The following is a 16,768-nucleotide window of genomic DNA, read 5'->3' on the forward strand; positions in this document are numbered from 1 at the left end:
AAGCACTGCTCTTGCTAGAGGCAGCCACATTGTGATGGAATTGCCTGAGTGAGGTAACATTCAAGGGTTCCCAGCACATCCATATTATTGGCACCTGTCCCCGCCTGGCTTCATGCCCTGAGGTGTACCAGAAAGCTCTGACTTTCCTCTTCCAAGGCATGAGGTGAGAATTTTCCTGAGGTTTTAAGCTTTAGAACATTGAGGATAATCCTGGAATTGGTGTGTTTTGTTTTTCAAGCACATTATTTTGTGGACTTTGAGTTTCGACAGGTTCCAGGCCTAAGCCAAAGTACACAGTTGCAATGAGAGAGGAGCCCCTTAGCTCCATCCAGCCTGGTCTCAACCCCCTCATACTGGTCAGCCTGGGCTTGCACAGGGTACCATGGAGAGCGAAAAGTACAGCTGGAAAGCTTCTCCCACCTGATTGTTCATCTGTGGGCTCTGGCACACCACTCATTCTCTCTATGCCATTTACCTTCTAATAGTCATCCATCATATCCTGTTTCCCCAAAGGTTTATCACAGATTTTGTGTTAACTGATAATTGTGACCCTGAAATCTAGTGAACTCCTTTTTTAACTCATGGCATCTTCAGGGTTTTATTCCAATTTCTGTCAATAGTCTGCTGCCACTTTTTCCATCTTCTACTAGGTATTTCTGAGAGAAGGTTCCTTGGAGAAACCTATCCACGTAGGAGACAATTCAAAAAAAGAGGCAAGTGAGGGATGGAGGATGGAAGGAAAGAAGGGCAAGTTGATTTTATTTAAGCCTAAAGAAGCTCCAGCCTTTCGTTACCTACCCAGAGTCATGGGAAAGGGGAAGAAAATCAGTGCCCATATGGTCCCCGAACAGATATGGTGAATGGGAAGAGATGGTGGCCATAGGTCTTACCACTCTGAGAGCCATGTCACCATAGGGCAGAGCTTAAAGGGAGAAGCACTCAGCCTTCTTGAGTGGATGTGCTTCCTAGTTGGAAGCCCACCAGTCCTATCAAGTGAGGCTCCCTAGACAAAAAGAGGTGGCTGGGCCTTGTCCCATGTTGGAGAAACTTCTGTCTCTCTCTACCACTCCTGTCTTCTTAAAGCGAGAGTCCATAGAGAAACCCCTGTTATATAGGCTCTTAATATTTAACTTCTGAGACAGTAGCTCAATAAAAGTCCTTAAGTAATAACTCTTAGGGGCAGAAGGAGGGTTCTGAGATCTTCTACTCTCTTTTCCTTTCTTCTCCTTATATTCTTCCATAGAAATTTCATCCCATAGTAGAGGAATTGAATAAATGGAAATTTTGCAAGAAAGAGAAATTCATCTAATTATCCATGATGCTAAGATTACAACTCTTATTCATGTTTGACAGTTCACTGTTAGAAGGCAGTCTGCTGTGTACCTACAGTATAGAGGAACTATGTAAAGGATTATTGGATTCTTCAGGCTTTCTCAAATTGAAGGTTTGTGACAACCCTGTGTTGTCAAATGATGGTTAGCATTTTTTAGCAATAAAGTATTTTTAATTGAGGTATGTATATGTCTTTTGAACAGTCCAGATTAATATTTTTAAGGCACTGCTACTATATTCTTTTTAGTTCCTATTGCTTAGAGTAGTCTGCTATGTGTTGACTACAGTGCTAGGTCCCAGATAATTAGATGGATGGATAGATGGGTATATTGATTTTTTTTTTTTTTTAATGAACAGTACCACTGTGGCAAACTGTTCTATGGTGTGAATACTATAATAAAGATTTCTTCTAGGAGTTTTCTTTTTAGTGCCTTAAACACACTAAAGGTCTGTTTGCCAATTAATAGTTCAGGATGCCTATGCACACACACATACATGCATATTCCAACATACACTGTCAATGTGATCAGTCATTATTTAAAATATTATCTAAACCATTGAAACGGAAGTTTACCTATAACAACATAAATTCCACAAAAGAGAAGTTTTGCATCTAAAATGAATTGCAAAAGCAAATCTTTTTTAAAGATACTTTCTTTTTTTTGCCCTGTGGCAAGGCTATCTGTATTTTGTTTCTGTAGACTCAATTTCCCTGTATTATAAATTCCCCTTGATGCCTCTGACTTCACAGTATGTCAACAGATGTTGCTTTTGGAGACTAGGAAAGCACTCACTCATCAGTCATTTGAATAACACAACTCTCTTACCTAGAAGTGGGTGAATGTTTCATTATGCACCCTATGCTAAGAATCATTTTTAGCATTTGCTATTTAAGTGGCTGTTTTCATTCCAGTAGTAAATTGATGGTGAGTTTCTGGAAGTGTTACAATATTTGCATAAATTTTGGTGCATGTAACACAGATTTTTTGCCATATTTAACTCCTCCTCAATTCAAAGCTTTATAAATGAGCCTACAGATTTTAGTTCAAAGAAGAGTTAAGTAAGATCTCATAAATTTTTCTCTTAGGTTTTTCTCTCTTTTTGTAATTTCTTTATTAGTCAGCAGAATATGACTCAATGGGGAATAGACTGATATTCACAAAGAGAAAACTTGGGAAGTTTGTTGCAAAGGAAAGTAAAGCAGATGCCCCACTAATGATCCTGACCTCTAAATAGTTAGCAGGATCAGTCCTCAAGCTTCGTAAATACAGGGGCTCTGTAAATACAGGGTCATTATACAAAGCACTTCAGGATAATTAAGAAATACTGTATTCTTCTATGTTCTTAATTTTTTTTCTAGATTTACTTTCCAAAAGCAACTTTATGGTAACTTTTAAGTTTGCAGTATGTTTTTAAGTTAACATATTATCAGCCTACTTTTTAATATATGTGTGAGATTTTTCTAGGTTATTAACCTAAAAACACAATACAGTAAGATAAATTATTGTACTTCTTTTAGCTCCCTATAAAAAGTCTCTTAAAATATTCTTTATTATGTGACTGTGTATATACATGCACATATAATCCTTATCCATATTCCATTCAAAAAGGTGATTCATTTAGCTAATCCCATTAAAAGGGTGCAAAATGAGGCTCATATAAGATGGGCCACCCTATATACTTTCCAGCTTAAATGGTGAAAATTTCCAGTACTCCAACCTAATATTCACAGGGCAGTGAGAGTTACTACATAGCAAATAAGAAAAATAATGAATAACACGTGCAGAAACTGCAGCCAAGATAATATCTGAAAAGCATATTGCACTCAGCGTACTGCTAGGTTGTATCACAAAGGACCACCCTCTGTTTGTGGAGCCACAGGGAAGAAAACGACTTTATAGCAAATGCTGGATGTTTAGTCCTTTTCCGCAGAGGCTCTGACTTCTTCCAAAGAAGAAAGAGCAACAGTGGAAGAGAAGAGAACCGTGAATAGTTTAAGTCCTGATGCAGACCCATGGGTGGTTAAAAAAAAATAATAATCTAGGGTAGAAAACAGAGCACTTTTATGATGTCCCTGAGTTATGCATTGGATCACTATTGATATTTGTAAAAATTTAGGTTTTAGATACTCTCAACCATGGATGTGTGGTTCTTGATAGGCATTTGAAAGAATTAACTTGTGTGGTAAGGTTGTTCTAGACTATTCTGGAAATTGTACAAATATAGAAGCAAGTTTACAAAAGTCAAGAAAGTAAACTGGGCTGGAAGGACATTCTTTAGTGCATGCCTGCACTTTTGCTTCAATGAGTCGACTTGGTGCTTACTGGGAATCTGGGGGTGTTTGTTCCTTAATCTGTTTATTCCTGTTGTACTTCTTAAAGTAGTCGTCACTGAATTAAATGTTTCGTAAGCCACCAAAAAATAATCTAACCAAAATTGTTGCTAGGAGAACCAGATATAATGCTATAGAAAGACTTCTTGAGTTGCTGAAAAAAATTGCTGTTGAATCTAGGGATAAGATAACAGTAAACTGGGTGGAGGGCATCATTATATTGTAGTTTCCACTAAATGAAACAAACCATGGATTGTGCCTCATGAGTGAGGTTTCTGTAAGAAAAATATGCAGAATTTCAAACACAAACCCCTTTGCAACGTATGGTTCTTTGCCCTACATCACAAGCTTATACATTTATATTTTGAGTTAAATGTTTTAAGTACGTATATTTTATGAATTCTCACTTAAATCTGACATCTTTGTTTAGCAACCAACTACTATTTCAAACCCATCAGATACCAAGGCTTCTACTGTTTCTTGAATCTTCTTCCAACCCAGTTGTCTACTTGTATCTTGATAATGGAAGCAGATACCTTTGCTCGTGGCAGTTGCAATGTAATTTTGGGAAGTTTCTCACTACATCATCATCTTTTAAAAAAAAAAGAAAGCAAACATTGTTCTCGCCTAGAGACTTCATGCTCTGCTTTTAACACCTGAGTTAGCCACATCCATAGAGTTGGTAAAAATCCTCAGCCAATTTTAATTTGGGGGCATTGAAAATTGCAGTGTCAAGCAGAGAAAGCAGTAGTTGGTTGTAATAGCCGTGAAAAAAGAAAACAAAATTTAATCCAGCTTTTTTCTGATGCTTCTTTAAATCATTAATATTAGCTCACCGTGCAGAGATTTTATCCTTTATTACACATTCAGCTTATGAAAAAAACCCAAAATAAATACCAGTGTTTCCCATGATCCCATGGTTTGACTTCACAGTGTACTTACATTGTGAGCCTGTTAAGTTGTGAAGGGAATTGGATAAATGTTTTCAAATGCTTCTCTCTTTTCATGCCCATTTCCCATTTGCTTTTTAGATCATTTCTTGGTGAGAATTCTTTTTTGACATTTACTAAATGTCAGCTATAGTCCATGTTTAAAACATTGGCCTAGAGCCAGTGGGCTAACCAATTTATATTAGCCTGTTAAGAAAAATTAAATAAAACGTGAAAATGAAATGAAAATTGCTTTGAAGAAAAATGAGGGCTGACAGTGAAAAAGCCCATTAATGGCCTGATACTCATCCATTCTTTTGCTGTATTCACAGTTGTGTCATTTTGTGCTGTTGTCATTTTGTGCGGTTGCTGTTCTTCCAAGGGAAGAATTAAAGATGATTCTTTCATATAGTAGCCATTTATTGAGTACCTACTCTGGATCAGCGCTAAGAATACAAAGATGAGGAGCCTGGTTCAGTCTGCAAGCAACTCACAGTCTAACGCAATGATTCTCAAACTCAGAGCAGAACTGTTCTTGGCTGAAGGCTTTGAGAAGGGCAGCTGGACCTCCTGAAGGCACATATTTGTGCAGAACATCCACTGCTAGGAATTTTCCCTAAGGAGATAATCAGGGAAATGTGCAAAGATGGATTGAGTCTTTCAGAGTCATGATCTTCATTTCTGAGTTGAACAATAAATGATTTACCAGATGTTCCAGCGGATACTTACTGTACTTAACCTTGATAAAGAATTTAGCTCTGGGTTATTGCTCTTGTCCACTAACATTGTGTCTATTAGTTGTTTCTCAGTAGTTCATTACTATCTTAATAGTTTACTGAGCCAGATCACTGTTCAGTTTTTCTTTCTTTCTCTCTAATCGCCAGGATTAGCATGGATACTAGATTAAGTTAATCACGCCGATGCATATTCTGTCATTGAACTCTTCTGTGAGTGTCATGGTGACTGTTTCTCAAATTGCGTTTAAAAGTCTGTGATAAGTTGCTCCAAAGTTAATACCAAATAGGATTTTGGTATGGATGCTGGTGTGTTCTCTGTTCCTGGTCCACCTTTGTATAAAAGGTTACTTGATTCTACTTGGCCGTTGTTAGTAGCTTCGGAAGAAAATTGAGGGACATGAGCTATGTAATCAAGCGCTTGGCATTTACTTTGGTTGATTCACCAGGGTGGCTGAGAACAAGTTGAGAAGTTAGCTAATCCCCTACTGTTAATTTAAGTTGTTTTAAATGTATACTATATCATCTAAGATCAGCTTCTGGAGCCTCAAAACTTTTATTTTCAAGGTATAGGAGAACAGTTAGTGTTTGGGCTACCATTCAACAGCCTTTCTGGCTTTCTTTTTCATTCAAAAGTGAAGAATTAGAAGTTCTGGTATTGTTTGTTAGGAAGTAATGGAATTTCTGAACTCAAATGTCATTTTTTAAAACAAATTTATGCACACATTCTGGTAAACTAGTACTTAACAAGGCATTGTAGCTTCTATCTGTCACCTAGAGGTTTGCTTCCAAGCCTTTATTTTTTCCCTTAAAGTGGCAAACCAGGCTAACAGAGAACTAAACATTTGTAAACCTAAGACTTTTCCGTGATGATTTTTTTTTTTTTTTTGCGGTACACCGGCCTCTCACTGTTGTGGCCTCTCCCGTTGAGGAGCACAGGCTCCGGACGCGCAGGCCCAGCGGCCATGGCTCACGGGCCCAGCCGCTCCGCGGCATGTGGGATCCTCCCAGACCGGGGCACGAACCTGTGTCCCCTGCATCGGCAGGTGGACTCTCCACCACTGCGCCACCAGGGAGGCCCCCGTGATGATTTTTTTTTTTTTTTTTTTTTGCTGTACGCGGGCCTCTCACTGTTGTGGCCTCTCCCGTTGCGTAGCACAGGCTCAGCGGCCATGGCTCATGGGCCCAGCCGCTCCGCGGCACGTGGGATCCTTCCGGACCGGGGCACAAACCCGTGTCCCCTGCATCGGCAGGCGGACTCTCAACCACTGCGCCACCAGAGAAGCCCCCGTGATGATTTTTTAGAGACCTATTCATTTGTCTCTTCTGCTGCTTTTATGCTTCAAGACAATGACACCTTAAAATTCCTTTTTTCAAAAAACAAAATTGATTAATAATTTGTTCTAATTTAAGGGTTTCTCCTCTTCAAAAATCTGAAGTTGTTGAGATGGTTAAGAAACAAGTTAAAGTCATAACACTTGCCATTGGTGATGGAGCAAATGACGTCAGCATGATACAGACGGCACATGTTGGAGTTGGAATAAGTGGCAATGAAGGCCTTCAGGCAGCTAATTCTTCTGACTACTCCATAGCTCAGGTAAAGCATCATTTCTGTAAAACACACTGTTTGTCTCTGTCAACTGACACTATGAAGAGGAAAATACTAATTTTTTTTCCATTCTTATTTTAGTTCAAATATTTGAAGAATTTGTTGATGGTTCATGGTGCCTGGAACTATAACAGAGTCTCCAAGTGCATTTTGTACTGCTTCTACAAGAATATAGTCCTCTATATTATTGAGGTAATCCCAAGTTCAGTTTAAAAATCCTTGTCATTTGCATATATATTTGAAACTCTTGTGTGTGAAGACATTTCCTTATCATTTTAATTAATCCTTCATTTGCCCACTTTTTATAACTTTTAATATGTTAAAAAGTTTGTCAGCCACGGAGAATAATGTTGAAATTGTGGCTAAAAACATATTGCTTTGGTAAGAAATGATGAATTACAATTGCTAATGAAGTAATGTGTTCGGCTTTTAAAAGACTACAAACTATGTAGCATTTTTTTTTATAAAGTTCAAACACATACGAGAGAAGACAGTACACTGTTTAGGGATGTACACAAGCAAAACTGTGTTTAAAAAGAAAAGGAAGGGAATGGTGGACATAAAACTGAGGCTATCAGTTCTACTAAGGGGTCTAATCAGGAAAAATACACAGGTTGTTTTGCTAATATTGGTCATCTTGTAGTTCTTATTATGTTTCAGACTTACATAATTATATACAAGTATTATTGCTGTTCGGGCCTGTCTTGGTTTCTGAGTTTGGTAGGTAACAAGAGTCTAGATAATGAGGAATTTGTCTAAAAATTATCAGAATAATTCAGTTCCTGTGTCAAAGGAATTTCTATATTCCTTTTCATGTACACACATAACATCATTTTTTTAACATGAAAAGTTAACCTGGGTCAGGAATATCACTTTTAAAAGGATGCATTTTGTTCTGCAAACACGTTTGCAGTACCTACTGGATGCCAGGCACCAGGCTTAGTTCACCAAGTACGAAGTAAATCAAGCAAGGTTCCTATCCTCCAGAAGCTTGCCAATAGAAATGTAAAACAAGCCACATGTGTAATTTTACATTTTCTGGGAACCACATTAACCACAAGTAAAAATTATAGCCCAAATTAATTTTAAATTATATTTCATTTAACTCGATATACTCCATAGTATTATTTCAACATGGAATCACTATAAAAAATTATTACTGCAATATTTCACATTCTTTTCTTCATACTAAGTGTTCACAATCTGTTGTGTATTTTACACATGCAGTATATCTCAGTTTGGACTAATCACATTTCCAGTGTTCAAGAGCCACATGGCCAGTGGCTACCCCCCTGGATAGCACAGCACCAGTAGATGAATAAGTAAACTGAACACTCAGGATGTGATAAATAAGTTATTTATCTTTTTTTTTTTAACATATGACCATTTTATCATCAGAAGCTATATTTGTAATACTTAAACTCTAGGTGTTACCAGTTTCTTTCTCCTCTTGCAGCTTCACAAAGCATGACAATGAGCTCTCCATAGCTTGTTAAGAAAACCCTCCATCTTCCAGTCCTGTCAGAGGAGCTGCCTACACCCTCATAAATCTGCCCTGGGGTCCCTTACAGATGTTTGTTTATGCCACCTTGCCCTCTACTCTGTTGACTGTTTCTACACATCTATCAGAAGAGACACAACCTAACCATATGCCATGTGGAAATAATATCCCATACTTCACACCACAGAAGTAACACCATAAACAAAACAATCAGTAGACTCCACATTTCCCCTATTGATACATTAGCTGGGAACTGCTGTATATTTGCTTCAGCTGTTCTTTATGCCTCTGAATGTTTATCTCCTTAGCAAGATGTTGATTGAGCATAGTTCTTACTATGAGTCAGACTAATAAAAATAAAACTTAGTTTTGAAGTGTACAGGCAGTTTTATTTATTGGTCACTAAAAATCTATAATTAGGTTGCAACCCATTAGATAAACACTTTAAATACTTGGAAACATAAATAAGATAATCTATGAATTTACTTATTGTTCATTACTGCTGAATTTGGTCTGGAATAGTCTGTGTTTTGAAGCAAACTACACTTCCAAAGTAGCTTATGAGATCATACAAAATATTCTTTTTGTTTATATAAATTTGTGATTATTTTCTAATATAATTATTTGTAATTCCCAGTCCTAACTTATCTAGTTGTATTTTCTTCTCATCCCAAAACATTAACCTTCAAAAGAATATCAATTTATACAGTTTATTTACATATACTCCTGAAGGTACGAGGAGTTTGAAGCCACTGGCAGCAACAAATCTGCTTACAAAATATTAATTTTGTAAAAAGAAATAAGAGTACCCAACTTGCCACTTCTTAAATCTATTTGACAATCAACAATGAAGTGGTCAAAATTATGTCTAATGGGAGAAATAAAATATATTAAACTCAAATGAAAAACTAAATCTGCATGCTCTGTTTCAAATCCAGAGTTATGTGATTTGTGGTTGATTAGCCCTAAATTTTACTAGGCTTTGAATTTAGAGCCTCTTTGAGAGAGATTTAACACTGATCAGATTCTATACATGTTGAAAGGGAAGTAAGTCCTAAACTTTACTGGAAATCTCATTCTTAAGTTATTTTTCTTTTAACAGTTTATGGAAATGTATTTTGAATATAATTCAACTATCTTGGAAATGAATTGACCTCTTAAATCAATTCCCAGATACCCAACTTTTGCCAGCTAAAACAAGTTCTGCAGATGTTAATGGCTCACGTCAATACTGTGAATGAATAGACAGAAAACACATCATTGAATGTCTCTAGTGAGGACAACTGCCAGTCTCGAATCTCCCCTTTCAGTTTTTTGTGCTGTTCAGGCGTGGGAGCAGAATACTCACTGACTATTTGTAAGCTGCTGTTTAATATGCAGAAATGCTCCATCGGGGAAATGTCTGTGAAGTTTTAACTGCCACGCCTCTACTAGGACATGGAAGTTAGAAAATAATACCAGGACAGGAAGGTCTGAAGTTTCCTTGCTAATAAAGGAATGGTATGGAATGCTATGGGTTTTATAGATTATCTGCAAAAACTGCTTTTGCCATTGCCATACTGCCAGGAATGTCACTATCTAGCTACTCCATTGCCATAAATTACAGTCAAACAAATAAATACAGATTTGGCAGGTGGCAGTATAAAGCACTTGCTTATGGTGGCTGCCCAGCAGCAACCCTAGGTGTTCATTGAAATTACTGACATTTTCTAAAGAGATTTTTTTTTTCAATTTCTCTGAAACATCTGACTCCTTCCTAGCAAAATAAGACCTTTTCTTTCAAATAAGCAGTCACATCCAGGTTTTCCAGGAAGATCCCAAAGCAGTGTAGCGTTTCTAATTTCCAGAAGCTTTGATTAAAGTCAATGAGGTGATACTTTCCCAGCAAGTTGTGCTGGGATATGGATTTCCTGTGACTTTAAATAATTTAGATACCTCCCCAGAGGGGCTGATGTTTTCTTTCTGCATCCATGATTTTGTTGAGTCAAAGGAGGGACTTTTATGTGTTTATAGTAATTTAGGTGTTGTTTTATTAAGTATGGGATGCATCTCTAATATATCTTTTAACTACAAATCTAAGACTAACTTGAAATCAGCCTTCTGGTAGACTTCTTCAATGTTAAAAAACCTCTTTTCCTTTAAGATATGTAAACTTCAATGCCAAAATATTTGTATGAAGATGTGTACTATATTGGAAGGATCAATTCCTATCTAGTCATTTCTCCTTTTTCAAAAAAAGAAATTAACTTTCTAAAGTGCAGGGAGAGTATTTCTAGAAACATGTTCACATACCTTTCAGTAGGAAAAATGAAATGGTAAAAATGTGTTGATAGCTTTCCACTTAGCAATGTGTGCATTTCTCTCATAAAACCTTCAAGCGGTGCATTTTAAAATAAACTTGGACTGCGAGCATGCTGGTTTATTTGCAAGTTATTTTGAACTGGAAATGTTATGTAAATATCCATTGATTTGAGGGAGATTCCTGAATTTCAAGCTCATAGTGGTGTTTTAATCAACACCAAAAGTTACGTACAAAGAGGCCAGGAGACCATTCACATTTACACATGTTTATTAACACACACATTTATTAACATAAATTTCTCCTATTATGCAGTATTGATGATTACAAATGCATTTATAACTATAAGCTTTGAGCCACATCATGCCCATTAGAGGAATTTGGTATGCATGCAGCTTTGGCTTTCTTCAGACCAATGAAGATTAGACTGTATCTTCTTAGACTACTAAGGCCATAACTGAAAGTTTGTGTTTAAAAATTCTTTATATTACCATCATACCCTAAGAAATCTGAATACCACAATAGATCACAGTCGCCTTCAGGGAGAACATTACCATCACCCAGAGCATCACAAATATGTATTTACATAATCCACATCTCAAAAAGGCCAAGTGTGAAAACACAATAGATAGCGTTGAAGTCTGTCTTGTCAATTTGTGTCTACTTAATGCTTTAAAAAAAAAAAAAAAAAGTTTAAAGTCAGCAGCACCCCAAGGAATAAATTTAACTTCATGAGAGGATGCTAAGTTCTTTTAAAGTTTGCATGTAGCAGTGAATGATCTGGCTCCTAGCAGAGGGCACATGTTCAGATGTTTTCTGTAAATATATGTAGCAAAGCAAGTAAGAATTTCAGATTTACCTCCGATTTCTATGCTTCTGTTCTTTTTGTTGTTAATGTGTGTTACAAGCCTAACACAATTTGGACTTATTTTTCATGTGCTCTTGCTACTTTGTTCTCTTTTCCATCTCATGAAGCCCACATTGGTTTTTATATACGCTCAGTCATTCCTTTCCGCTATAAAAAGGAAAAAGATCAATGTGGGTACAGAAACTGTTCATAGGGAGGCCAGCCTGGGTACATATTGATAAATGGTGAATTTGTAGCAATTCATGCTTCCATAATGAGGTTAAATGAAACGTGAAGTGTAGCAAAGTCCCTGCAACTCCAATTCAAAAATTCACTTGACCGGCATGTCCAGACTGCTGTCCCCTAACTGGTTTTCAGTTGTTGTTGTTATGTTTTGGCTTTGTGTTTGTGTTTATATAATCTCATTGTTGGACCAGACGTTTTACTCTTCCAGATTAATGTGATTTTTAATTACATTTTATGTCTGCTTTTTAAAAAAATAATTCAGGGATTATTGATTTACTGATATTCACTTTAATTTTCCATTTGTCTTAAACATGCTGGAGAAAGTTTCCCTATATTGCCCCTTAATTTTGTAGCAAAAGTTAAGCTTTCTGTTTTTAAGAGAACTGCAAAATGTATAAGAACGTGTTACTCTATTAAAGATTTGTTTTTAATCAAAGCATAAATTTAAGCTACAAAATATTTTTATATAAAGAAGCACATATATTATATTTAAAAATATATTTTTAATGTATAAATTCAAATTTTGCATTCTGACGGCTATAATTATCAAGAACCATAAAAAAAAAAAAGTTATGTTCCTTGACCCATTAATTCTACTTCTAAGAAATCATCCTAAAAGGAAAAAGAAAAAATGACATGAGGAAATTTTAGAGGTAATAGATATGTCTGTTACCTTGATTAGGTGATGGTTTCATGCATGCATGCATATGTCCAAACTCACCAAATTGTATACGTTAAATGTGTGTCCTTTTTGTATGTCAATTATGCCTCAATAAAGCTATTTTTATTAAAAAATAATTCATCCTAAGAAATAGAGATGTTTAGGATTTCTGTACAAGAATATTCAGTTCAGAATTATATATAATAGCAAAAACCGGAAGCAAACTAAATATCCAGAAATAGTTATAGCCACACTGTAGGGGATATATGTCCATTAACGTCATTTTAAAGGACATGTAACAACTTAAGAAAAATGTGTATTATATAATGTTAAGGAGAGGAGCAGGACATGACACTACATACAGCTGCCCAGTAAGATAAATCTATGAATATATATAAATGAGCTACTACATGAATACAACCAAAGTGGAAGAAAATAAATGGTGATGATATTATTATAGGAAACTATTTTATTTTCTAAATAAACAAATTTTTAATTATAATGAAAACAACAATAATCTTTAAATAGCTATCAGAAGGTAGATATTTTAAAAGGGAATTAAAGCTCTAAAATTTTAATTGCATAAAATATATTCTCGAAAGTGCCTTTTAGGAAACAAGGTTATATCTAATTTTTTTTATAGTCTGTGACTGCCCATTGATATAGTTCTTTTTTGATTCAACAAGTGGAACCAGTTCTGACTTAAATAGCAAAGACCTTACGAAAGAATCCCTTAGAATTAAAAAGCAAACCAAAAAAATGCCATTTTCAAGAGAGTCGTGAAAATACTATGTCAGTGAGGCTTTTATGCAGTGGTTGAGTTTACAGCAGATTCTAAGCAACGAATTTATGGTTTTTGTGTTCTAATTTGGGGGGTTTGGGATTGTTTTCTTCCTAGATCTGGTTTGCCTTTGTTAATGGCTTTTCTGGACAGATCCTCTTTGAGAGATGGTGCATAGGTCTTTATAATGTGGTAAGTTTAGGACTTTTTATTATTCCTGTTCTCTTGACTACTTTGAGATAGACGTTCCCCCTGCGTTTGGCTGCCTGGTATAATGACGACTTTGTGCACTTTAGATGTTTACAGCAATGCCGCCTTTAACTCTGGGAATATTTGAGAGATCATGCAGAAAAGAGAATATGTTGAAGTATCCTGAATTATACAAAACGTCTCAGAATGCCCTGGACTTCAACACCAAGGTAGGAACCAGTGCCCTGGTGGGACTTGCTTTACTGCTCCAATTGCTTGGGGCATTGGATCTTCTAAAGCCAAGGAAACAACTCCAGGGTCCTGACCATGGCAGGTCAGATTTGCTTAGGGTTCTGATATGGACTAAGAAGTTGTTTTGTTTTGTTTTGTTTTGTTTTGTTTTGCTATAAATTTAAACTGTAGCCACAATTCACTGGGGTTTGCCAGGCAGCAGTAAACTGGGTGTAGCAGGCAGAAGAGGTGCCCCTTTGGCCCTCTGACTTTCTGTCTTTGCAGTGTTCTGGGGCAGTGGTCACTCCTCACAGGGCTCAGTACTGCAGGGCTGACAAGGACTGTCCTTACACATATAAAGTGGTGAGAGGTAATATATCATTCTTTTCTAATTTTCTGTTTTGTGGAATAACCTTGTCCTTATTGGAATATTAGGTTGTTTGTATTGGGCATTGAAAATATAGTCTCTGGTAGATAACTCAGCCATAATACTCAGCATTTCCAAGACATAAAATTTAATAGAAGATTAAATATCCAACACTTTATCTAAAATCATATTCCGGGTTTATGTCCTACATAACAAGCCATGGGCTCCTGTCATCTTTGTGATCCATGGTATTTCTTCATCTCAGCAACAAAAATATCTAATTTCCCGAAGAGTTTACTTTCCTGCAATTAGTTATTCTAAAATGTTTCCACTAGTATGTTAGTAATTCGTGTTTCCATCCAGTGTGAGGGAGGAAAAAATTTTTTTTAATTTTATAACAGTCAAGGTGGATGCCGTTTTGAAACGATAATAAAAGTATCAAATACACCTTCACAGAATTTTTTCCCAGTCAATATAGTGCATGTTTATTATGTTATGCATGTTATGTTACTAATAATTACATGTAACCTAAATTCAGTATTTTGAATTTAGGAAATTAATGTAGGCTATTTTAAATATTTATTATTTCATAAAATGACATTTGTTCTCAGTATATCAAGGGACTAGAGTGAAACAGGTGTGTCAGGGCCTCTAACCTCATACAGTAAAGGATGATGTTAAGTTTACCACCAGGATGTTATTCGTCTTCTGAGATGAGGTCTTCAAGAATGCACTGTGCACAGTGTGTCCAGGTGTGCAGATGCGTACAATTTGAGGGCATGGTTTTAAACAACTGAATTTGGTTAAATTAAAAAAAAGAAAAAAACTAAAGTATTCTTTGACTTACACCATTGGTTCTAAAAAGTATTTTTGGTGGTCTTTTAAAACCCTTGCTATTTATAATATGCAACGTCTATGCTCTTATTTTTAAATGTTGTATTTTTTGATTCTTTAAAATTTAATTTTCATGTCCAGCTTGTATTAAATTCCACTGCCTTGCTGTAATGTTTTTCATTACTTACGGTGAATATTTTCAAGTGACCGAAAGCCACATCAGGGCAGATACAATGGACCATGAGCTCTCGTTTCCTTGAAAATGTAATCTGAGAGCTAGGAAGTTTCCAGGCCTACTGGTATGCTAACAGTAATCCTCACCGACCCAGGCAGTTACATCTACCTCAGTCACACTTCTGCATCTCCCGTAGCTCAGGCTTCACGGTGCTCTCTCGAGAGTTAACTTCCCAGCCACTACCTTGGCCATGGTACTGTTGCTTATAAGCCTAAACTGATCCTCACAGGATTACCCAAAACCACCCCTAGAGGGACTTCCCTGGTAGCACAGTGGTTAAGAATCCACCTGCCAATGCAGGGGACGCGGGTTCGAGCCCTGGTCTGGGAAGATCCCACATGCCACGGAGCAACTAAGCCCTGTGCACCACAACTACTGAGCCTGTGCTCTAGAGCCTGCAAGCCACATCTACTGAGTCCACATGCTGCAACTGCTGAAGCCTGCGTGCCTAGAGCCCGTGCTCTACAACAAGAGAAGCCACCACAATGAGAAGCCCGCGCACCGCAACAAAGAGTAGCCCCTGCTTACCACAACTAGGGAAAGCCCGCGTGCAGCAATGAAGACCCAATGCAGCCAAAAATAAATAAATAAATTCAGTAAAAAAAAAAAAAAAAAAAACTCTGCTAGAAAGTCACATCCTTTCATGCCCTTTGCATATGGCGACTTGGAAACAGCCTTGTGGCCAGTGAAAAAGTGTAGCAGGTCATATATAGTTTTAATGTGTGAGCATCCTTCCTTGTACTTTTTGCTATTCTTTTGTTGTATACAAAGTACTTCACTGTCTGCAAAGCCCATGCATTTAGAAAAGTCACCAGATCAACCCAAACAGATTCTACAACTCCAGTATCCATTTAAATATTTATAGATACACAAGATGCCAACAATTTTTATAGGGTTTTTGGTTTTTTCTAATGATTTCAGTGAAAATTATTTGAATAAATCCCATATGAACATTTTAAAATTCAGGGACACATGGTTACAAAATGCATATGTGTATACACAGCAAGTGCTGCGGGTCCCCAATGTAGAAGCATTGTTGCCCTGAATGATGATGATTACGTTTGTTATGGTAAAAAGGGTCGGAGGTTCTGAGGTCATGACAGGGGTTAAAGGATTAACATGTGACAATAAGTATCAGTCAGGAAAATGGAAAAGTAGAACTAATTTTTCTTGCACCCACCTGTGCTTTCTGTCAAATAAAAACTTGCAGTAATGACATAGTGAGGAGAAGAGACAAAGGTTAATGAGTAACACAAGTTCAAATGTGTAATGTATTGGAGCGTAAATTGGATCATACAACCCGGTGTGGCTGGGTGAACTAACAAAGGAGGTTGAGATCACAGTGGAAAATTTTGGGAGGCAGGCAACTTAATTTCTGTTGTTTGAACAGCTTAAAACTGTTAATGCATGCCAATTTTATTTAGCATAAGTTTTGTTTGCAAGAAGCAATTTTGAATGACAAAACTGCAACCATTCAAAGGGCCATAAGAGTTCTAAACAGTTTTTCTATAACTTAATCTTTCACATCCATGTTACAAAGAAAAGATCAGTGATACTTGCTTTCTTGTTCTTAAAATACAATAGATGAGAAAGCAATAACAGTTAAACTACGTTATAATTGTATGAAGTTTGATGTTGACA

At 36.6% G+C, this 16,768-nt stretch overlaps 1 protein-coding gene across 1 annotated transcript in view; it reads left to right on the forward strand.

The window, feature by feature from the left end:
- ATP8A1 (ATPase phospholipid transporting 8A1) overlaps window positions 1-16,768 on the forward strand; it is a 236,293-nt gene that overhangs the window by 179,467 nt on the left and 40,058 nt on the right. Inside the window, exons 25-28 of the mRNA XM_065877682.1 lie at window positions 6,741-6,924; window positions 7,018-7,128; window positions 13,389-13,463; window positions 13,568-13,690. Of these exons, the coding sequence (XP_065733754.1) occupies window positions 6,741-6,924; window positions 7,018-7,128; window positions 13,389-13,463; window positions 13,568-13,690 (493 nt within the window). The remainder of the gene's footprint in view (window positions 1-6,740; window positions 6,925-7,017; window positions 7,129-13,388; window positions 13,464-13,567; window positions 13,691-16,768) is intronic.

Source organism: Phocoena phocoena, chromosome 5 (assembly GCF_963924675.1).
Source record: "Phocoena phocoena chromosome 5, mPhoPho1.1, whole genome shotgun sequence".
NCBI lineage: Eukaryota > Metazoa > Chordata > Mammalia > Artiodactyla > Phocoenidae > Phocoena > Phocoena phocoena.